We start from the raw sequence: 22,698 nt of genomic DNA on the forward strand, positions 1-22,698 counted from the left end.
AAAAGCTCTTTAATTGAGACCTGGCTTGAAAGCTCTTCATTTTGTTCACTTTGTGTCTCCCTGTTGTTCAGAATAGAGTTATCGATTTTCTCGAGATACATTCATCCTTTCCGTTAAACACCATCGCTATGCAATTATCCTCCTTTTAATAAAACAATGTGACAACAAGAATAGCCGTGTTAAATTCTCATGCTGGTTTCGGCCCAGCTACATCCAAACCTTCCAAACCTTGCATAGGATCGGCTGCAGAACTGCTGGCGGCTGGTTCATCACTTCCCAAGGCTCCGTTTTGTTCTTCCGCTGCATGCTCCGCCAGCCAACCTTCCTATTCGCCAAAGTGTTAACATGGTTTTCTTTTCTGTGGACAGGACCTGGGGCTGGTGACGAACCTGTTCCCAGACTGCTTTTCTGCTGCCTAAGCCCTCATCCGCGCTCTTGGGGGCCTTTGCTTGGGATACTTTCAAGACTTTGCCAAAGAATTCTGACTGGTCCATATTATCAATGGCTTCTTTGGCATCTTCTGGGTCCTCAAATTCAACGTATGCAAAGCCACGGTGAGAATCCGTTGATTTCCGTGAGTCGGGCTTCGGTAGCTGCACTTCAACGATCTCTCCAAATGGAATGAAGGCATCGAGTAAGTGAGTTGTGGTCACGACAGATGACAGACCGCCCACAAACACCGTGGCTTTCCAGCGAGCAGCCTCCGACATGTTGACACGGTGTCGGAACAGCACAATATGGCTTAGGCTCTTTTCTTTTCAAGCTGTCTTTTTGAAATCCGTAGCCTGATGAAGTACCTTTGATGCTCAAGCTCTTATTGGCCTACTGCTAACTGAGGCTGTCCTGCACAGCAAAAACTACATCCAAAATATCACGTGACTTTCCACACTATCCCTGGTATCCAAGACGTCCCATTCCAGGGAGGCACGGACGTGTCCCTCGTCGGGAGCTCAGGAGGGTCCCATATAATCATCGAGCCTGCAATCTGGCATCATATTCGCCGACTTACATGCCATTGCGCCAACCTCCCAATTCCTCATTCTGGTATTTATCTCCTGCAACAGGTTTCCTGGCCCTGTTTGTCTAACTCGAAACTCATAGGCTTGGTATTTAGGCTATAGGAAGCTGAAATTCGATTCGCATCGCCGGGCCTTGTCTTGGCTCTCTTTGGTCGTGTTTATCCCCCGCCACCATGGTGCGCCTTCGAGAAGTGCCACGAACGGCTACTTTTGCCTGGTCTCCGGGTTCAGGAAAGCCTCTCCTGGTAACTGGTACTCGTGCCGGTGCTGTAGACGCCGATTTCTCAGATGAAAGCAAACTAGAGCTATGGGATCTTTCCCTGGACGATCAGCTGCAAGGGTTGGAGCTCCAGCCATTAGCCAGCATCACCACCGAGTCTAGGTCCGACGCGATGATTTCAACAGACTGATGTGCTGAATTGACTAACACATGTGCTAGATTTTATGATATTGCTTGGGGACCTGCCGATTCCGACCATCCAAAGGGTATCATTGCCGGCGCACTCGAGAATGGTTCCCTTGAGCTTTGGGACGCCGCGAAGCTTGAGGCTGGTGCTCCTGATGCGCTCATCTCACAGACCAGCAAGCACACTGGTGCTATCAAGGCACTGCAGTTTAATCCTTTAAAACCACACATTCTGGCTACCGGCGGAGCCAAGGGCGAGCTGTACATATTCGATGTCAACGACATCGAGAACCCCTTCAGACTGGGCAACGTTGCCGCCCGATCTGACGATATTGAATGCTTGGCTTGGAACCGAAAAGTGTCACACATCTTGGCCACTGGCGGGGCCGGAGGCTTTGTAACTGTATGGGATCTAAAGACGAGAAAGGCTTCACTCACTCTCAACAACAACCGAAAGGCCGTAAGCGCCATTGCTTGGGATCCAAACAACTCCACCAAGCTCCTGACAGCCACCCCCGATGACAATACGCCAGTCTTACTGTTGTGGGACTTGCGCAACTCCAATGCCCCCGAGAGGACTCTTCAGGGCCACGAACAGGGCATTCTGTCACTTGCGTGGTGCAGCCAAGACAGCGACTTGCTTCTGTCTTCGGGCAAAGATAACCGCACGCTAGTCTGGAACCCTCAAACAGGCGAGAAGTACGGCGAGCTGCCCGAGATGACAAACTGGACTTTCCAGACTCGGTTCAATCCTCACAACCCCAACCTGTCTGCTACGGCCAGCTTCGACGGCAAGATCACTATCCAGACCCTGCAGAACACCAACCCAGACACGTCCCAGACCCCTGCGGAGAAGAACTTGGATGGCGAAGAATTCTTCCGAGCCGCCCAGACGCAGCCACAGGGCGCATCTTGGTCTCTTAATAAGGCGCCCAACTGGTTCGAACGCCCTGTTGGTGCTACGTTTGCGTTTGGCGGAAAGATTGTGATCTTCAAGGCCAACCCATCGCAGCCGGGACAGAAGCGTTCCTCGAAGATTGCCATTGCCCAGTTCTCTGCCGATGCTCATGTTTCTGAAGCGAGCGCAAAGTTCCAGACTGCACTCGAGTCCGGCAATGTTGCTGCTATTTGCGAAGAGCGTGCTTCGCAGGCTCACACCGAGGAAGAGAAGGCTGACTGGAAAGTAATCGAGACACTCGCTGTAGACAACCCCCGAGGACAGATTGTTGAATATCTCGGTCTCAAAGAGGATGAGCTTATCAATGGTGAATCAAAGGCCGACGATGACGCCGACGCCGACGCTGATGAGAAAAAGTCTGATTCCAAGGCTGATGGAGAGGGCGAGCAGAAGAGCAAGAAAGTTTCCGATTTCTTTGGCGGAGATGAGGGTGATGATTTCCTGTCAAGTGTTGCGGCTACCAAAGGGACCAAGACTGACAATCCGTTCCACTTGTTCTCTGATGGGGACACTTCCGTTGAAAAGGATATCACCAAAGCGTTAATGTTGGGTGACTTTGCCAAAGCCACTGACATCTGTCTTAAGGAGCAGCGAATTGCAGACGCTTTCTTGATTGCCAACTGCGGTGGCCAGGAGCTCGTCGACAAGGTCCAGTCCGCTTACCTTTCCAAGAAGAGCGGCATGCCCAGCTACATGCGTCTATTAGGATCTGTGATTGCGAAGAATCTCTGGGATGTAGTTTATAACGCCGATCTTGAGAACTGGAAAGAAACCATGGCGATTATCTGCACCTTTTCAGATCCGACCGAGTTCCCTGACCTTTGCGAAGCTCTAGGCGACCGAATCCAGGAAGGCGGCTCGAGAAAAGATGCATCTTTTTGCTACCTTGTTGGCTCAAAGCTGGAAAAGGTTGTGTCCATCTGGGTCGCTGAACTCGAGGAAGCTGAGAAGGCCGGTATGAAGGAGGCCACTGGCGGCTCGACTTTCTCTGTCCACGCAAAATCCCTACAGAACTTCATTGAAAAAGTGACCGTATTCCGACAGGTCACCAAATTCCAGGATAGCGAACAAAGCCAGACTTCGGACTGGAAGTTGGCTATCTTGTACGACAAGTACACTGAGTATGCTGACATTCTCGCCAGTCATGGCCAGCTGGAGGTTGCGCAGAAATATCTTGACCTCTTGCCATCCAGCTACCCTGCCGCTGAACTTGCCAGAAACCGTGTCAAGCTGGCGACCAAGAAGCCTGCTGCCCAAGCTGCGACGCGCCAAACCACCAGACAGGCCACATCCAGCACAGCAAGCAGGACGCAGCAGCCTGCGCTTGGTTATGGCACACCTCAGCCAGCTACGACCGGGTCGTCTGCGAACCCCTATGGCGGTCTTGGCCAGCCGCACGCTCCCGTAACTCAGACACAGCAGTATCCGCCACAAAATCAGTATCAACCTCAGGGTTATCAACCTACCATGGGATACCAACCAACTACTCAGCCAGCTTATGGAGGAGGTATGGTGCCTCCACCACCTATGGCAGGCGGCCCTCCTCGAAGTTCTTCGTCCACGCCCTCTGCTCCCCCTCCGAATAGAGCTAAAAGCACAGAGAACTGGAATGATGTCCCTCTGGTGACCAAGGCCGTGCCCAGGAGATCTACACCCGTTGCTCCCATCACTTCGCCCTTCCCTGGATCGGCAAGTCCAACTGCAGGCTCGAGTGCGCCGCCGACTGGACCTCCTCCGCCTGGTGGCTACGGACATGCAGCATCAGCGGTACCACCTCCTCCGAGGGGTGCGGCTCCTCCTCGAGTGCAGTCGCCGCTGGCGGGACAAACTCACGGCATCCCTCCTCCTAGGCCGTCATCAACTGCCAACCAGTACGCACCTCCTGCGCCACAGCCCGGTGCCGTTCCGTCGCCAATTCCCCAGGTTGTCCCTCGAACAGCATCTCCTTATAATGCCCCCCCTGCTGGCCGACCTCCATCAAACAGATATGCTCCCAGCCCGGCTGCCCAGCGACCCAACCAGCCTGCTACGTCGGCCATGCCTCCCCCTCCCGCCGCTGGCAGCCGACCACCACCTCCAGCAAACCCCTACGGAGCGCCTCCTCAACAAACACCTTCGCCAGGCCAGTATGCTCCGTCGCCATACGCTCCCCAGCAAGCCCAGGCGGCTGGCCCTCCTCCTGCTGGCCGTCCACCGTCCGGACCACCACCAACCAACCTCCCACAGGCTACGCCACCGCCTCCCAAGGCCGCCGCGGCCCCAGCAAAGGCAAAACATCCGGCCGGCGACCGTTCGCACATTCCGGCTCATGCTCAGCGTTTAGTTGACATTCTGAGCCAAGACATGCAGCGCGTTGCGGCGAAGGCTCCTGCCACCTTTACTGCTCAGGTGAACGACACGCAAAAGCGACTGAGCCTGTTATTTGATCACCTTAACAACGAAGAGCTAGTTCAGCCGGCCACTATTAACCAGCTCACACAATTGGCAGACTCTATTCAAGCAAAGGACTATGCTGCGGCGCAGAAGTTGCAAGTTGAGATTCAGCGAGACAAAACCGAAGAGTGCGGCAACTGGATGGTATGTATGCCTGGTAGCAGCAAATGATCGGGTCTGTACTAACTGTTGATAGGTCGGTGTCAAGCGTCTCATTAGCATGAGCAAGGCTACTCCTTAGTGAGTTTGAATAATAGGTGGTTGGTATTCGGTAGTAACAATTATGAGTGGATTGCCTGGACAAGTGGACGGTGCGCTTGAAAATTTCAGTCAATGTGGCAAGATGCAATAGGGGGCATAGTCATGGGGATAGATGAAATATATTTCACCATTTTAAAATGGTATTGTTATTTTTTAAGTATTCCAAGCCGAGCTAACCTCGTCCGACTCTTCGTTTGCTACGAAAGGACACTGTTTTTCTCACAGAGAGTCGCAGCGTACAGTGGGAGGCAAAAAGTATTTAATCAAATCAGTTACCTGGCTATCGCGCTCTATAATATAATGTACTATAGTATATTAGTGTATACTTCTTGGTGGGCAAATAATTTCTGCCAGACTGCAGCAGGAGCCGTGTAGCAACTCGATGAGCTCTGATATCCGTCAGATGGGGCTTGAGTTGTGAGCTCCAGGTCTTTGGGATTCTGATGAACTACTACAGAGTAGCATGCTTGTTATTTGACAGCCGTTGGGGCCACCAGAAGGCGATCAGGATGGGCGTGCTGATGTCGAATTCAGGGCACATGGCATGATACGCTTTTCGAGAAAGAATGCAGGCTGAAAGCGCAATCCCAAGGACGTGTCAACCGCGTTCGCCCTGGCGATTGATTGCTCGGCATTGTTTTGCTTTGCACACGTGCAAAAAGTATATTTGTGAGCACGTCATTAGGGCGCCAGTACGATGAAAATTATAGCTTCAAAATTGGTCATCTACGACAAGACTGGCGAGGAAGGTCTTTGGAATTGGATGCGACACAGGCACTGGCTGTAGAGCATGTGATGCCCTCGGCGGGTTCGAAACAGACCGTGAAGGTCCCTTGAACCAACGCATGCACCTCCAAGCCGCAAAAACACCTCTCACAGCAGAAACATGCACAAAGAATGTAGGCGTATATGGTTTACCTCAACCTCACCGACCGACGGTCTCGGAAAAGAGGGGTGGAATATAAAGCCTTTGGCAACCACACGGCTCAGGTAGTCTTTCGACGACCGAACTGCGCAGCTATACCAGTCTTTCTTGGACCTGTCGATAAGACATTGACACCATAACAAGTTGATGGCTCCGTGGAGTTATCGAGCTGCACAGCAATCAACCTTGGACTTCCGTAGAAGCAAGGGACCGCCGGGCACAGATCCGTGGTTGAGAAGAAGAAGAAAAAAAGTGAAGCAAAGAAATTTTGGGCCTTGATAAAGGTGCTTGGGAAACTTTTTTGTGGGCCCGATCACGTGGATGGTAGAACGCATGGTTGGCCGGCTTCTGTGAGTTTGATATCCCGGACCCAGATCACTCCAATTGTCAGTCAGACCGTGAACTTTGTTCGGAGTAACTTTGTATCAGATGGTTGCCTTGCGCCGCTGTCATAAGTTGATTGTTGCGGTTCAGCTGCGTTTACAGTGTTTTCTTTTTCGCACAACTTTATCAGAAAATTGATACCATGGACGCCGCCACGATCGAAGAAACCAACCGCATCAGGGTGTCATTGGGCATGAAGCCTTTGCCCGTCCCGGGTGCTGCCGTACAATCCGATCCATCTTCAACATCCAAGGACGAGGAGGCAGCGAGCACGCTCGAGAGTCGACAAGCTGAGTCGTATGAAAACTATAAGAAGCACCAAGAGGCGGCTGCTGCAAAAAAGAAGCGTGAAGAAAGAGCTGCCGCCATTCGAAAGGCTCGCGATGAAGCTCAACGCTTCGCAGTTATGGAAGGCAAGGGCCTCGGCGAGGAGGACGGCAAGGGCGATATCGACGCTAAGGCATGGCTGATGGGTCAGAAGAAGAGACAAAAGAAGATTGACAAGGCGAGAAAACTAGAGGCAGAGCTTGCTGCAGCCGAGGCCGAAGCAGCTGCCGCTGTTCAGTACACTTCCAAGGACCTTGCTGGTATCAAAGTCGCACATGATACATCCGATTTCCTCGGTGGCGAAGATCAGGTTCTCACGCTAAAAGATACTACTATCGAAGAGAATGAGGAAGAAGGCGACGAGCTCGAGAATCTGGGGATGCGTGAGCAGGAAAAGCTCGGCGAGAGGCTCGACCTCAAGAAGAGGAGGCCGGGATATGATCCTAATGATGACGACGAAGGCCAGGGTGGAATCCTGGCTCAGTACGATGACGAGATTTATGGAAAGAAGAGCAAGAAATTCACCCTCGACGGAAGCGGGACAATTGCAGAGCTCGCTGATATTCTAGGCGAGCCAGCCCCGAAGGCCGGTAAAGCCACCGTTGACCTCGACGACGTTATTGGCGATGCGCCCATGTCTTCCGATTACCTTGCCCCTTCAGAAATCAAAGTTAAGAAGCCCAAGAAGAAGAAATCCAAGGGCACGAGACAAAAGCAATACGACGATGACGATATTTTTCCTCTTGAAACCCGACAAGACAGTAATGCCATGGATGTGGACAGCAAAGAGAGCAACAGCAAGAAGCGCAAAGCGGCATCGGATACATTTGTAGACGATGACGACCTTCAGGCATCATTAGCACTGCAAAGAAAGAGCGCTCTGAAAAAGAGAAGGAAGGCTAGGCCGGAGGACATTGCAAAGCAGCTCAAAGAGGAAGAAGATGACGAGGCAGAGCAGCAGACAAACGGCACCGCTGAAAGCACCGGCCTAGTCATTGGAGAAATCTCAGAATTCGTATCTGGCTTGAGCAAACGAGACGACGAAGAAGAGAGGAAGCCAAGACGACACAAAACTCAAACCCAAAGCCCAGGCCTGCCAGAAGACCACCCTATGGAGAATGGCGAACACGAACGACAACCGGCAATCAAGGAGGAATCCGCACCGCCCCAAGCACCAGGAGAAGAAACGGGCGTCGAGGAAGAAAAGGCCATTGGCGCCGGCATGGGCGTGGCCCTTTCCCTCCTCCGCGAGCGCGGGCTCATCGAGGTAATCCCGCGACTCCGACTACGAGGCCTTCCGCGCTCGAGAGGAATTCCTCGCCCGCAAACGCCTCCTCGAAGAAGAGCTCGACGAGCAGACGCGGCAGCAGCGCGAGCGTGACCGGGCCTCGGGACGCCTAGACCGCATGACGGTCCGCGAGCGCGAAGACTGGGCCCGCCAGCAAAACATGTGGCGAGACCAGCAGCAGTCCCGGCGCATGGCGGAGCTCTTTTCCGAAACCTACAAGCCCAACGTCGAACTCAGGTACACGGACGAGCATGGCCGGTCGCTCGACCAAAAGGAGGCCTTCAAGTACCTGAGCCACCAGTTCCACGGAAAGGGCAGCGGAAAGGGCAAGACGGAGAAGCTCCTCAAAAAGATTGAGGATGAGAAGAGACGAGAGGCCCAGAGTCTGTTTGACGCCGGCAGGGACAGCGGCATGAGCGCCGCCACGGCGCAGCAGCTGAAGAAGAGGAGGGAGGCAGGCGTACGACTTGGCTGAACTTGGTGTCTGTATAACAGGCACGAGTCCTTCTTTTCTTTTTTTTATAAATGCAAATCCGACGGTGATCCAGGGGAGAGATAGAATACCAAAAGGTGCTGATACCCTTATTTTTTTTTTACTCTTGCCTTTTCTCAATTTGCGCTTGCGTTCGTGCTGACACGTGCTGATTAGAACGATGAGGTAAGTATTATTGGTGCTGTGATGCATTTGCCACAATGTGCCTGTTGTTTGTAGGGTGTAGAATGCTCGTGACTTTTGTAGATGTTTGCTGTTGACAGGTTACTCTGGGCCCCGTCCCTGGCTAAGACAGGGCTTGCCTGCAATTTCGTGGCTCTTATTGCTTGTCGATTGAGGGGGCCCTGGTGTGAGGAGTCGCAAGCTGTGATGGCTTGGTCAAGGGCTACGTTCCCTTACGCTCCTTGTCTAGTCGCAAACCTGCGAGGCATTTGAACAAGACAGCTTATAGTTATATCATTCTGACTCAACCATGTAGCGCTTAGTGTACTTAAATTCGCATACGCCTGCATGTAGAGCAAAATCCTCCGTGTATCCTGTGAAACGTAAATAAAAAAAACCTATGGCCGCCGCCAGTCTTAAAACCAAAATGTTGCCGTGAACCTAATTCCAATCCAATCCAACGCCCATAATTCATTCACAAGGAAACCCTCGCACCAATTCCCTTGCCTACATAATGAACCGTCTCGAACCAATATCCCACCCTGACCGTAACGTCAGCCACCGCATCCAACTTCAACTTCCCACCGAGGGCTTCCTTAAGCTTATCCAAGCCCACGTGGTCCGCCGACCATTCAACTGGTAGTCGTGGAGTTCGCGACACACCCGGCGAAACGTCGAATGGTTCGTCGCGTATAATTTGGCCAATAGGCTCGGTGTGATTATAAAAGGCTGTAGCGTTGATGTACTCTATATAAACTGTGTCGTAGCGCAGTGGCGAGGCAAGCATAAATGTTGCAGTGGATGAAAGAATGTGAAACATGGCGTCCCGAATGAAGCCCTGGCCTTCCCTGTCCCCACCACCCGGTAGATCTAGTCGGGGTGTTGATAGCGTCAAGTTGATCTTGGACAGGGCTTCGCCAATGATTGGTATCGTCGGAATTGTGCCGTTGTGTGTCCGCAGCGTAATAGTTGTATTCTTTCCCGACAGATACTCCGATAGCAGACGACGAGCTGCTTTGTGGGCCTTCTTTCCGCCAAATGAGGGAGGATCCCATGTTGCCTCCACTATAATATTTGTATTAATACCAGATTTAAAATGCAAGTTCTTCGTAATAGCTTCGCCAATCAACAAATTGTCTTCAAGAATATGAATGTTGACATATGGTATCGATGCTGTGTATGGTGTAGGGTTCGTAACATTGACTGATGCTTGTATATGCACGCCTGTACTGGAAGTATTGAGGATATGCACCTCCCCGACCTGCGGGTTCAAGGCCGCGAGCGTGTCCCCAGGCACGTCTGCAGCGCGTTAGCCAGGGGACAGTCGAGCGCTTTTCATGTATTTGACAGGAAATTTGACGCAAGGAAACATGGTGCTCTCGCCTGGATCGCAGTCTACCACGTGGATGACGGACGTTTTACGGGAACTTTGCCCGCTGCGGGCACCCTTCTTATGACAAGGTTGCCAAGGACTGTCGACACCTTGACATCCACAGTGGAATTAACGTCGAGTATGATGTCTTCGTCGCCAAATAAAAGTTCTTGTATGATGTTTGAGAATGTGTCGCTGTCGGTGATATCGATGGGAGTGTCGACGATTCTCGAGATCACCTTGAGTAAATCCTCTTCGTCGCCTGGGTTGTGGATCATGTTCGAAGTAGCTTTCTGCCATTCATCAACGTGCAGCTCTCCAAACTTTGTGCCCTTGTATAGGAGGTCGCCGTTGGCACGGAGGCTGTTGACTTCAATGTTAATGTCCAGGTCAGCAGGTATGGCAGCAAAGATCAACACCGTGCCAGATACCCTTGGTTTGCTGTCCACATCGCTTGGGTCGGCAAATGGACTGGGCAATTTGAAGTCGACGTCATCAAGTGAAAAGTTGCGTAGGAAGTTATCCAATGAGCGTCCTGGGAATTGGACGGGAGCAGTGATGCTTTCAATGAAGTCGCCAATCCATCCCGGGAGGTCACCACTCTCAGGTGCTTTTCCGCGGACAAACACTTCTGCATCCTCTCCATGCAGATAACGCTTCATGAAGTTGTCCAGTGGTGAAAACTCACTTGAAGGGCATGCTGTGGTGAGAGACTCTGGGAGCTCCCGAATTATGCCCTCTGCTTCTACAGTAACATTCGACCTGGCGTGCACCTCAATGGCACTGGTCACGGCGGTTGCAATCTTGATGTTGGGCTGAGACAAGTTGCAGTTTGGGACAAGGACTTCGAATCCGAGAGATGGGACGGTCAAACCGACCGGAAATTCATTGTAGGCCGTCATGGACACGTTTGCGCCAACTCCCATCTGGCCATTGTCACCAGTAGGAACGTCATGGAAAACGAGACTCTGCATGGAATACTCGGGTATGGACGGAAACTCATTGGCTGCGAAAGCGTTAGCCAGAGTGCATTGAATTAGTAGTATATTGGGTATTATTTAATGGTTTTTTGACCAAAATACAGCGAAGCAAAGGCGTGGTAGAGAGATTGACCTTCAAATACCATAGATTCTGAAACGTCATGAGTTCCCAGTGGGAAGATGCCCGATTTCAAGCTGAGTGCAGTGGCTCCCGTAACCTTGAGTGTCTCGAGATTTCCTTTGAGCCACTCGTTGACCACCTTTCGCATCGTGTCCGTGTCGCCGGGAGCAATTTCGGTGACAAAATCCAGGTTTGTGACTTGGCCATCTACAAGGTTGAGTGTGATGGGCGGCAGGGCTGCAGTACCGAGAAGAGCATTGCCGTAGTGAGGCAAATGCACGCGCAGTTTGGTCGCGGCAGTACCAAGCTGTCTCATAATTCCCGTAGCAAGTCTCCCAACACGACGCGCATTCTCATCTTTGACTCTTGACCCGTCAAGGTGGAACGTGGCCTTCACACGAGCACGAACCCCGTCGGCCGTCAACGATTCAATTGACAAGTCTGTTGGCTCCAATACGACTGCACTCTCGACGTATTGCTGGACGGCCGGCGGCACAACAAAGCCGAGGACCATAACCACTATGACTAACGAGGCCAGGATGACCATGGCAATAAGAGACGGCCATCTTCGTTTCCGATGCGGCGCCTCGCTTTTATGTGGATAATCTGCTGAGGTGTCATGGTGATGTTCGTGGTCGCCATCTGTAACAGAGTCTCTTCGATTTCCCAAGAGAGGCGATGACTCATTTCGTGCGTTTACTTCAGTCTCATTTTCGTGCTCATTCATCGTCGCAAGCAGCGGGGATCTGTCGTCGGCGTAAGCAGCCATGATGACGTTGCTCAAGTTTGTCAGGTTTGGAGGGGCATGGCCAGCAACAAGTAGCCGCGGTTGAATCGGATATGGAGGGCCAGAGGAAGGAGAGAGGGTTCACAGTGTGTGTGATGTTTGAGAAGCCAGGAAGGAAGGCTGATGGGACAAGGTAATTGAGGAGAGTGTGATGGTGATGGTGTAGATGGAGAGTTTACTTGATGCGAAGGACAGCCAAGGACGTCAGTCAAAGGTCATGCCCGGCATCGGGTTGGTAAGGTTTGGTCTGGGTCCAGATGTCACAAACCTTGGGGTGGGGTCTCAACAAGCAAGGAACCAGGGCTGACCCACACGAATTACGAGGAAATATTTTTGATTGGCTATGCACGAGGTCAGGCACCACGCATCAGGACTAGGCCGCTTTTTGCCCGTCGCAATGAGGGGCGGTCGAGTGCGGTGCCTTGTCATGCGTTCCTTTATCGGGTGCACCCCAGACTAAAGCCAAGGCCACTAGTCATACCCTAGAGCAGCTTCGCTCCCAACCGGACAGAGTGTGTAAATTTTTTCTTGATGTTCTTTGTGAAGGAGCAGCTTAGTGATATCAATATGGGGGAGACATACTTACACAATTTTCCAATAGCGCTTTTGTTTCGCCCAGTTCTGGACGCCTCGAGCTTTCGAGCTGGATACGAGGCAAAGGCTATTGGAAAATTAATGACTTGCCAGACGCGAAATTGAACATGCTAGCTTTTTTTCCATTTCGGCAGCTCAGCACTTTACTTCGTATCCCCCAAGGGCACAAGAGGCAACGTCAAAAAAGTGGAACACAGTCCCAGCACTGTACCACTTCTCCGCCAACGGCGAACACCAATTGGACAATGACTCCATGCAGCCATTGACACCCATCCAGCTCAAAAAATCCCAAGACGTCGTGATGCATATTATGTGAAGTATCAATTGCATCAATTGCAGCTCCATCCTGACTTTTGGTTCCCCTCACTCTTCCACATTCATCCACACGCCCACTTCCATCCATCTCAAAGACACATTTCGCCATGAAACCATCAACATTACGCACAGCTCGTCTCGCCCTCAACGGCCTGCAAAAAAGGGCGTACTCTCAATCCTCGGGACCCAGGCATCTCATGTCAATCGCCGACCTGACACCCGCCGAATTCTCATCCCTAGTTCGTAATGCTGCTGTGCGCAAGCAGGCCGTAAAGGCGGGTCAAACGCCGCCCTCGCTGAGCACTTCGTTGTCGGGCCAGACTGTTGCCATGATGTTTAGCAAGAGGAGTACGAGGACGCGTGTGTCTACCGAGGCGGCGGTGACGATGCTTGGTGGACACCCCATGTTTTTGGGCAAGGATGATATTCAGCTCGGTGTATGTATGCTTGAGTCTCACACGCCCACACTTGCCATGGTTGCTGACCGTGATGTTAGGTTAATGAGAGCCTGTACGACACTTCAGTCGTCATCTCGTCAATGACGTCTTGCATGGTCGCCCGTGTCGGACCTCACTCTGACGTTGCCAACCTCGCCAAACACTCCAGCGTGCCCGTCATCAATGCGCTGTCCGAGGATTTCCATCCTCTCCAGACCATTGCTGACTTTCTCACGATCCACGAGGCATTCCCTTCTTCAAAACGCTCTGCGTCTGGCCTGGGTCTCGATGGCTTGAAAGTCGCCTGGGTTGGAGACTCTAACAATGTTCTGTTTGATTTGGCCATTGGCTGCGTCAAGATGGGCGTTGATATCGCGGTTGCATCACCTGCTGGCTATGGGATCCCCGATAAGATGAGGCAGCTCATCATCTCTTCGGCCGAGGGGGTCAGCTCACCTGGTAAACTCTCGGAGACTATGATCCCTGAGGAAGCCATCAAGAGTGCGGATGTGTTGGTTACTGATACATGGATTTCCATGGGCCAAGAGAGTGAGCAGCAGAAGAGACTAAAGGCGTTTGCAGGATATCAGATCACGAATGACTTGGCTAAGAGGGGCGGCGCTAAGGAGGGCTGGAGGTTTATGCACTGTTTGCCTCGACATCCCGAGGAGGTTGCAGATGAAGTCTTCTACAGTCCCAGGTCTCTTGTCTTTCCCGAGGCAGAGAATCGGTTGTGGGCTGCTGTTGGTACGTGACTCGAGTCCCTGTTCATTGGAGAAAGAACTAACAAGTGAATAGCTGCGCTCGAGGGCTTTGTCGTCAACAAGGGTAACTTGTGAAAGTAATGGAAGGAACTAGTATTCGAGCTATTTGTATTTGATTTCACTCTTCATCAATGGATTTGAGCGCACAAAAGCCAAGTAGCGTAAGCAGCCGTTGAATTGAAGTAAACCAACATTATAAACAACTATACACAAAGCTCCCGTTCCTTCAGACGCCGAGTGGTCAACGACCTCATAGGATGCTTAACTTGGTAGAAAAAAAAAGTTTAACCGGGGGGGAGCTGGCTGGCGTCAACGACCTCCTCAGCTTCCTTGACCAGAGGTTCCTCACCAGGACCACGGAGAGGAGAGCGAGGCAGAGCCATCAGACCGGTACGGGCTGACTCGAGGATACCAAAGGGAGCAACGAGCTTGAGGAAAGAGTCGATTCGAGAAGGCTTAGCGGAGCTGTTATTGACACGTTAGTGTCCAGTTGCGAATGCATTACCCCACGGTTCATGTGAACTCACAGCTCGACAATGCAGCTAATGGTGCTGATGTCCAAAACCTTGCCACCAAACTGATGAGTAAAATACGTAATGGTCTTCAAATGCTCATGCTTGTGACGCAAAGCCTCACTGGCTGCCAGCTTGCTAGGATGGAAGTCGGCTGACGTCTCTTCCAAAGACTGAGCTTGTTCAGCACCTTCAGAGGCATGTTCACCGTCGTATTCGCCAGCCGTAATCTCACGATGGTGAGCGAGCAGTTCTTCAAAGTACTCGGGGCCTAGGATGTTGATCTTGGCCAATAGCAGCTCACGCTGAACAAGAGCAGCATTGCTGTAATCAAGCACGGCCCAGACGGGGACAAGATCCTCCAGCTGTCGACGAGCTTGCTCGACAACGCCGTCTTGGCCAGTCAGGACGATGGTCATTCGAGACAGGTCCTCCACCTCGGTGTTGCACACGACCAGCGAGTCGATATTGAACCCACGGGCTGCCAGAATACCAGAAAGACGAGAGAGGACACCGGGCTCGTTCTGGACCAGGCAATTGAGGATATGGCGCTTCGGCGGTGCCATGGACGGCGTGGGCGTTTCGTAGAGGATGTTGGAAACGGCGGCTTGGGCGGACCATGCTGGCGGGGAGTTGGTCACGGGCAACGGGGCAGAGCGATTTCGAAGAGCCTTGTAGGCAATGGCAGAGGTTGAACTGCTGTGGGAGGAGTTGTATCGCACGAAGCTGAGGAATGAAGATTTGGTCGCCCAGCGCAGGGGAGCGGCGCACGACCGGAGGGAGGCCATCTTGGTTGCTTTTCAGACAGGAGATGGCCAATGGCTTTCCCTTTCGTGAAAATACAAGATGCTTCTCTCGAAATCGTTTGCACGTCGGGGGGGGACGGCAGGATACGATGCAGGAGAAGATTGCAGTCCTGAGTCAAAAGCCATCACGATTCTCCGAAAGATCGGAGGGTGAGTGACTGGAGCATGGGGAAGCTGATTGGCGGACGCACAGTGCAAAAAAAAAAAAACAGGCTGGCACACCTCCACAACCTGGGGAACATGCATCCGGTGGAACTGATTACAGTCTACCAAGTAATACTTATTTGCCTGTTGAGAAGAATACACAAATACTATACTGAAGTATATTACAGCATATCTCGCAGTAGCCAGACATCTTCGCTGCAAATGCATCTGGAATCAAAGAGAGGCCGACTGTTACTGAAGGCCTACGCTCCCTACGACTTCAAAAAGCTGACTCGGCCTGGAGATGGGATTGAGCGGACAGCTGCTGTGTTCTAGACAAAAAGCCCGTACAGCTGATGGGGCCAATCGTGTTTCTCAACATTCACGGGCGGAACATGAATTACATGACGCCAAACCGTTCCGCGGCAAGACTTGTTCTAACACGACACCAATCGGCTGCGGCTCCAATGTTCCCCAGGATCCCGAAATTGAGTGTAGAGGTGTGTTTTGGTACTCCGTATTGTTTACCTCAAAACATGGATTAAACGGAATATGAACCAATGATTTGGCCAAATGTCTCCTTGGTACGGAGTACTTGGTACACTCTTGACTCTGCCCCCGAACATGCACTGCGCCACCTACAACCAACCCACTGTACACAATCTGCACAGCCCTGGCACCAAATTGTGCCGTCAATAACAGGTGTCTGCCCTACCGCCTTAGGTAAGTACCACGTTCAGGCGCCGCCGCCGCCGCCAATCTTGTCTCGTTAAAGTCGGTCCATGTACAATTTTCTGCCGCGCCGAGAGCAGCGACTCAACCTCAGCCATCGCGACCAACCTGCAAGTTGGTTTGCGCCCGACTTGTGCACGCATCTGACTTTGCCACAGTCCAAGTGACGACCACGCGAGTATCTTATTTTGCATCAAGGGCCAACCAGCTCCGACCGAAGTGTTGTCCTGATTCGCATACATACGTCCGCGCTCTGTGTGTGAAAAGACGGTCCATTTACCAATCAACTTTTGAGCGCCTTGTTCGACGTCCTTCATTCTCGACCTCTCGCGCCATTTCCACCATGGAGGATTCCGAACGGCGAACAGTCAAGAGGTCACGGTTCGACCAAACAGAACCCGAGCCAAAGAGGGCCTCGAGATTCGATCGCCGCTCGCGCTCTCCACCAACCCGCCGCCCCGAAGGCAGAGATCGCAGTCCCCTCGGCCATGATGGTTCGTCGGACGCGAAAGGGTCACCACTTGATGCAGCAGCAGCAGCCGGTATGTTACAACCCCCTCAACTTTTAGGCTTTAAGCTTGAAAAATCGCGAATAGCCCACAGCCTTTCCTGGAATCACACCGGGTGCTAATGACCTTTGCAGCTGCTGCCGCCGCTCGAATCAATGCCTCGCTCCAAGCTCGAAAGGGCATTCAACATGTCGACGTACCGCCAATCCAGTCCGCCGATGCTAAAGATGGGCAGTCGGGACAAGCAAAGCCACATTCTGTCAGCAAGGAAATGTACACCTCTGATGGCGACTACATACAAGACATCGAGGTCAATGACCTGCGAAATCGCTACTTAGTCACCAAGAGTTCTACACAGAAAAAGGTAAATATCTACTTGATTCTTTCCACAGGATTTTTATTTTTTATTTTTTTCAGATTCACCAATTGCTGGCCAATCCCCATTCACCTGGGACGCCAATTTGCATTAGGGATATCCTGCTTACACCTGGCATGATAGCTCGCCAGCAACCCCCTCGTCATTTCTTCTACTGACTCCCGCTTGATTATAGATTGGTGAAGAAACCGGAGCTGGTACGAATCGCCTCTCACTTAAACTTGCTTTCCGTTGGACATAGGTTGACCTTTACAAGATATCACTACCCGGGGCAATTACTACCCTAATAAGGCCATGGCCACCGCTGCTGTAAGTTTTTGTAATCGCAAATGGTGTCATAGTGGCGCGTCCGCCAACATGTATATGTAGAATCCACCGCTCTACCTTCACATTACCAGCACTACCAAATCAGGCCTCGAGGCAGCTGTTGCCAAGATCAACGAACTCATCAAGCAAGAACTGCCGCAACTGGTTGATGAACGACGATTCCGCCGACGAGACCAGGAGCAGCCGGAACCTGAGCGTGAACGGGAGCGTGAGCATGGAGGAAGGGTAAGCATTGTGCCAATAACCCTACCGCAGTGATGGTTTACTTTTGATCACTAACCCTTATACAGCGGAAATGGCCCGAAGAGAGAATCCCTATCGATCTCGAGCCGATTCCGGGGTTCAACTTGCGAGCGCAAATCGTTGGCCACGGCGGGTCATATGTGAAGCACATCCAACAGGAAACTGGGTGCCGTGTGCAGATCAAAGGCCGTGGGTCTGGCTACCTCGAGGGTGCTACCAATCAAGAGAGCGACGAAGACATGTACTTGCACGTTGCGTATGTCCAGGCTACTTTCTTATCAAGAGATGTAATGTATGTTGTTGCTAACCATCCACAGTGGCCCCGATGCCAGCATGGTTGAAAAAGCCAAGGAACTTTGCGAAGACCTGGTTGCCAATGTCAAGGAGCAATATGAGGAGTTCAAGTCTCGACCGCCCCGTTATAATGACCGAGGTGGCCAGCATGGAGGGGACCGGTACCGAGGAGGAAACGACCGTCATCACGACCGAAGCAACCAATCGTATGGGGGATATGGTCAGGACCGATATGGTCAGGACCAGAATGCCTCGACCAACAGTCCAGCTCACGGTGCCAACAGCCCGGCAACGAATGCGGCCGACTATGCCGCTCAATACGCTCAGTACTACGGCGGTGCTGATCCATATGCTGCGTATGGCGGCTACGCCAAGTAAGTTTCCATGACTCAAGAAATTGGGAGGTCACAGATTAACCATCATAGCTATGTTGCCCTGTACCAACAATACTACGGAGCTCAAGCAACCCAAGCCCAAGCAGCCAGTGCTCCAGGTCAAGCCGTAGCTACAACATCAGCATCACCACCTCCCCCGCCGCCGAGCGAAGCAGCTCCTCCTCCACCGCCACCCAGTGCTGCTCCTCCTCCTCCGCCGCCATCAGCATCGCCGCCAGGTGGCAGCTACAGTGCTGTAAGTCGTGCACACGTTGATGACAAAAGGCACCGCCCGTTAACGATCCCTAGGTTCCCCCTCCACCAGGGCTATAAAAACATTCCAACGATGTAGTGTATGGATAAACTTGTTACTGATAGGGAAAGCACTCGTATTTTTTTGGAGGAATTTGTGAACCCGTTCAGAATTGCTGATCTGGCTACTGGTAGTTCTTTCTGACTGTGGCATCGTGCTGGACAATTGGAGGCTTTGAGAAGACGAAGAGGTAGTTAATTTGACAAATGTGAGCGCAACGTGCTACTACATATTGACCGCCCTGTGGACAGATGTAGACGACGTAGACACGTACAGGCGCGCTGCACGTGCATCAATGGCAGCCCCTAGCGAGGCGAGGTGAAGCGAGAAACTGTAGTAGCTATTTGAATGAACAAGAAATCTATATACTCGTGCATAACAAATGGAAAGTTTGCGAATCACATACAATCTTCCCAAAATATGCAAAAATGCCGTCGCCAGCCGCCTCCGTTCCTATCGATAAGCAGGTGTCCCACCATCAAGCTTCCTTCAAGCTTCACCAACTTCCTTCACCACCACCACGACGACCGAAGTCATCGCTAGCACCAATCGAGCACAATGAGCCACCAGCGATACCCATCCCACGACCCCGTCAAGGAGCCGCACTCCGTCTCCGTCAAAGTCCTCCGGTACGGCCCTTCCGCCTTCCTTTTTCGATCCCCGCCGGCCCCAACCGCTAAAACGCATCTAGACTGTCACGACCGGCCCTCGTACCGCAGTACCCGAGCTCACCCCTCCCAGCTACCAAGGAGGCCTTCCTCCCGTCCAGCCTGTCCTACAAAACGTCGTCCACCAACCCGGCCCCGTTTCTGCTCAGCCCGATCCTCAACCTCCCCGTGTCGTTTGGGTCGGCCTACGTCGGCGAGACGTTTAGCTGCACGCTCTGCGCGAACAACGACCTCGTGACGGCCTCGTCGTCGTCATCGCCGGGCAAGCGCATCCGCGACGTGCGCATCGACGCCGAGATGAAGACGCCCGGCCCCGGGCCCGCGCACAAGCTGCCCCTGGCGAGCGGCGCGCCGGCGGACCTGGCCGCGGGCGAGACCCTGCAGAGGGTGGTGTCGTTTGACCTCAAGGAGGAGGGGAACCACGTGCTCGCCGTGACGGTGAGCTACTACGAGGCCAGCGAGACGAGCGGGCGCACGAGGACGTTCCGCAAGCTGTACCAGTTCATATGCAAGGCCAGCCTGATTGTGCGCACAAAGGTAGGGCTGCTGGGGGACGAGGGCGGCAGGAAGAGGTGGGTGCTGGAGGCGCAGCTGGAGAATTGCAGCCAGGACGTGATGCAGCTGGACAAGGTGGGCATGGAGGCGGAGCGAGGCCTGCGGTGCGAGGGGTGTAACTGGGCCGAGGGGGAGAAGCCGGTCTTGCACCCGGGGGAGGTGGAACAGGTGTGTTTTGTGGTGGAGGAGGAGGAGCGGGAGGAAGAGAGCCGTGCGGATGGCGATGCGGATGGGAGGGTGGTTTTTGGTGTTTTGGGCATCGGCTGGAGGGGTGAGATGGGGAACAGGGGGTTTTTGTCGACGGGGAAGCTGGGAACGAGGGTTGGGTGACGGGTGTAAAAGGAAAGTATGCATCAATCATGGAGTTTTGGGTGCTCTGGAGCGATGGTGTTTCCGGCATGTGCTTTGTGCCTGGCGGTCCAGGACCTGACGCAAGGAACTGCAAGGACGGGCTTTGTGATTTGATTCTGGAGGGCATCAATTCCGGCCGTCGTCATCAGGTCCTTTGATCTAATGAAGCACGACGTTGGACATTCGGGAAGAGCGTTATAAAGAGGAAACGTGGCCCGGCATCGAAACGAGCTCAACGGGGATAGTCACTCCTACAGGCATTCTCGTGATGTCGGCATCTTCCGACACGGGGCTACGGCAAATCTAGAACACATGCCGAAAATGTCAAGATTCGCGGGGACTTTGATTCTAGACGCCCGTCAGTCTGTGCGGTTGTTTGGTGATGCCCGTGCAAAACAAGGTACGTGTGCCAAGCTTTCATCACGATACATTGTCACGAGAGGAGCGGCATGCGTGCACGTGCACCCCTAGGTACTTAAAACATGGCGATTATGAAGGAAAGGGTGAAGAAAGAAAGGAGGTACGGGGCAGGGGAGTAATAGGAGGCAGAGGAAAACAAAAACACTCGATCATGCGTTCTCGCTGCGCTGTACATGGTACTTTGCCAGGAGATGGATGGTATTTCGACCTGAAGCCTGAACCGCAAAGAAGCAAATCTGGGCGCCGGTCAACCCCAAGTTCAAAAGAGTCTGGTTGCTTTTTTTTTTTCCGTATGCGTGTATTCAACAGTCCTACGGAGTAGTCATGCCAGACATGCATCAGGCATGTCTTGACCCTGTGCCTAAAAAGCAAGTGAACAAAATAGAAATCATGAAACATGCCTCACATTGACCGGTTTCCTGGATGGGCCTGAGGTGGCTTCTTGTGCCACCCCTTTTGGTCACAGCAGTGTCTGAGTCAAAGAATGGAGTTGGGATCAGTCAGGCCAGGTTGGGAAATAGTTCATTATTGTAAGAGCTCTGGTTGGTTCGTGTCAGTGTGCCTTATCAATAAGGGTGTACGAATATGCAACAACAAGTCCCAGCAGGGTTGTACGAAATATACAACCTTGAGATACTTGGAGATATACAGTCTGCGGCAGAATACAATTGCCCACCAAGGAGTACACACTAAAATACCATAGTATGTTATAATATTGGGCGCGATAGCCAGGTACCTGATCTGGTTCAATACTTTTTGCCTCCCACGATAGTCCCAACGTGGCATGTGATCGGTCGCCAGTGCAGAGCTGAAAGTCGCCCGTACGTTTGATGGCCACGGCCAACTTGTCAAAATATTGGGATCGAACCTAGAACTTGGGGCAAGATGCTAAAACAGTTCTTTGTGAACGGCGAGTTGCAAATCGTGCGTCACCATCGCGTGGCTCAGCTGTACCAGTTCCCGGTCGTTCAATACTAACAGTTTAGCTCGAAGAGCGCTATGACAAGCTAGGTTCTCCATTGGAACCACCATATGGTTACCACCGTGGCTTGAGCCATGCTGTCATGGCGGAAATGGGTTTCCTGGGGGAGGGATGGTAGGACGGCTAGAATGGAAAGGGCATTATATACCGCTTGATTCGTCCTGGCGATTTGTTTGTTTTAGCCTTTTGTCTCTCCCTCAGCTCCTGCCTCGGCCAAACGTCTGAGCTGGTACTCCGTAGCTGGAGACTTCCTACAGAGAAGAGAGTCGAGACTGACGTGGCCACAAAATCACCTGGAGAGAGAGTGACGACGTGCTCTGTTGGCCCAAGGCCACACTCGATAGGGCTCATGTACATACTCCGCAGACATGCAGCAAATGCATCGGACGAATATGACGCTCATCGCCAATGGCTCATATTTGTCTTTGCAAGCGAATCTGTCGCGTCAGACGAGATCGCCAGGATTTTGTGCGATGTACCGGAAGTTAGGACCCCGGCTCGACCCCTTGCAGGTGGCGCCCCGTCGTTGTTTGGACTTCTGGTGAAAATGCAGGCCGGAAAACCTTGCAGTAGCGCCGGTGGCATGCTCAAGGCTTCAGCGAAAGGAACGAAAGATGTGAGCTTCAATGTTTTGGTAAGCTATGAATGAGCTTGCTCCTGCATTCTTGGGCCTGAGTCTAATAACCTGTGGTCGGGCCATATTCTCGCTGTCGGGACCACATCGATCTGCCAGCCGTTTTTTGCACTTTGTTGTCATTGTACAAGAAGATGAGTACGATGAGTTGATTTCGTTCTGCATGCCCCTGATCGATGCAGCAGATGGCCCGCCCCAGTGCTCTGTCTGAAAGACCAAGATACCCAACGACAGGGGTATATGTCAAAATACGACGCGGGTAGTAGCAAGGCCTTTTGTTCTACTGCATGCGCCTGTTTGTCCCCGTATGCATGTGAGCCGTACAATCAAATCACAATGTATGTATACGGGAGCAGTTGAGGGTAGCAACGGATGGTCCCAGGATTTGAACCTTCCCCAACCAACATGGGCGTTGTGAGTGTGTTGAAAAGA

The 22,698-nt window shown here is 52.4% G+C and overlaps 9 protein-coding genes across 9 annotated transcripts; 6 read left to right on the forward strand and 3 right to left on the reverse strand.

Annotated features, from left to right (window-relative positions):
• Positions 1–187: 187 nt before the first annotated feature.
• On the reverse strand, positions 188–710 carry J3458_022020 (uncharacterized protein; the record flags this gene model as incomplete). The annotated part of the gene is made up of 2 exons (XM_007814673.1): positions 188–325; positions 390–710. The coding sequence occupies 2 exons, from the start codon at positions 708–710 to the stop codon at positions 188–190; spliced, it is 459 nt and encodes a 152-aa protein (XP_007812864.1).
• A 243-nt stretch (positions 711–953) lies between these two features.
• Positions 954–6,225, forward strand: SEC31 (protein transport protein S31). The gene is made up of 4 exons (XM_007814672.2): positions 954–1,044; positions 1,102–1,401; positions 1,459–4,960; positions 5,013–6,225. Exons 2-4 carry the CDS (start codon positions 1,193–1,195, stop codon positions 5,055–5,057), a joined length of 3,756 nt encoding a protein of 1,251 aa, XP_007812863.1. The 5' UTR covers positions 954–1,044; positions 1,102–1,192; the 3' UTR covers positions 5,058–6,225.
• A 303-nt stretch (positions 6,226–6,528) lies between these two features.
• J3458_022022 (uncharacterized protein) lies at positions 6,529–8,094 on the forward strand (the record flags this gene model as incomplete). The annotated part of the gene is made up of 1 exon (XM_007814671.2): positions 6,529–8,094. The coding sequence occupies one exon, from the start codon at positions 6,529–6,531 to the stop codon at positions 8,092–8,094; it is 1,566 nt and encodes a 521-aa protein (XP_007812862.2).
• Positions 8,095–8,119: 25 nt separating this feature from the next.
• On the forward strand, positions 8,120–8,476 carry J3458_022023 (uncharacterized protein; the record flags this gene model as incomplete). Its single annotated transcript, XM_066122887.1, has 1 exon — positions 8,120–8,476. One exon carries the CDS (start codon positions 8,120–8,122, stop codon positions 8,474–8,476), a length of 357 nt encoding a protein of 118 aa, XP_065972108.1.
• A 655-nt stretch (positions 8,477–9,131) lies between these two features.
• Positions 9,132–11,898, reverse strand: J3458_022024 (uncharacterized protein; the record flags this gene model as incomplete). The annotated part of the gene is made up of 3 exons (XM_066122888.1): positions 9,132–9,955; positions 10,072–11,034; positions 11,103–11,898. The coding sequence occupies 3 exons, from the start codon at positions 11,896–11,898 to the stop codon at positions 9,132–9,134; spliced, it is 2,583 nt and encodes an 860-aa protein (XP_065972109.1).
• An 889-nt stretch (positions 11,899–12,787) lies between these two features.
• Positions 12,788–15,437, forward strand: ARG3 (ornithine carbamoyltransferase). The gene is made up of 3 exons (XM_007814669.2): positions 12,788–13,262; positions 13,322–14,009; positions 14,061–15,437. The coding sequence occupies exons 1-3, from the start codon at positions 12,933–12,935 to the stop codon at positions 14,099–14,101; spliced, it is 1,059 nt and encodes a 352-aa protein (XP_007812860.2). The 5' UTR covers positions 12,788–12,932; the 3' UTR covers positions 14,102–15,437.
• On the reverse strand, positions 14,471–15,442 carry ILV6 (acetolactate synthase, regulatory subunit). The gene has a single exon (XM_066122889.1). The coding sequence runs from the start codon at positions 15,324–15,326 to the stop codon at positions 14,550–14,552; it is 777 nt and encodes a 258-aa protein (XP_065972110.1). The 5' UTR covers positions 15,327–15,442; the 3' UTR covers positions 14,471–14,549.
• Positions 15,443–16,272: 830 nt separating this feature from the next.
• On the forward strand, positions 16,273–19,013 carry J3458_022027 (uncharacterized protein). The gene is made up of 9 exons (XM_066122890.1): positions 16,273–16,762; positions 16,864–17,093; positions 17,281–17,302; positions 17,362–17,414; positions 17,475–17,657; positions 17,723–17,931; positions 17,993–18,343; positions 18,395–18,599; positions 18,653–19,013. Exons 1-9 carry the CDS (start codon positions 16,564–16,566, stop codon positions 18,674–18,676), a joined length of 1,476 nt encoding a protein of 491 aa, XP_065972111.1. The 5' UTR covers positions 16,273–16,563; the 3' UTR covers positions 18,677–19,013.
• Positions 19,014–19,177: 164 nt separating this feature from the next.
• J3458_022028 (uncharacterized protein) lies at positions 19,178–21,187 on the forward strand. The gene is made up of 2 exons (XM_007814666.2): positions 19,178–19,285; positions 19,348–21,187. Exons 1-2 carry the CDS (start codon positions 19,215–19,217, stop codon positions 20,207–20,209), a joined length of 933 nt encoding a protein of 310 aa, XP_007812857.2. The 5' UTR covers positions 19,178–19,214; the 3' UTR covers positions 20,210–21,187.
• The last annotated feature ends 1,511 nt before the right edge of the window (positions 21,188–22,698 follow it).

This window comes from Metarhizium acridum (genome assembly GCF_019434415.1).
Source record: "Metarhizium acridum strain ARSEF 324 chromosome Unknown scaffold_587, whole genome shotgun sequence".
NCBI classification, from domain to species: Eukaryota; Fungi; Ascomycota; class Sordariomycetes; order Hypocreales; family Clavicipitaceae; genus Metarhizium; species Metarhizium acridum.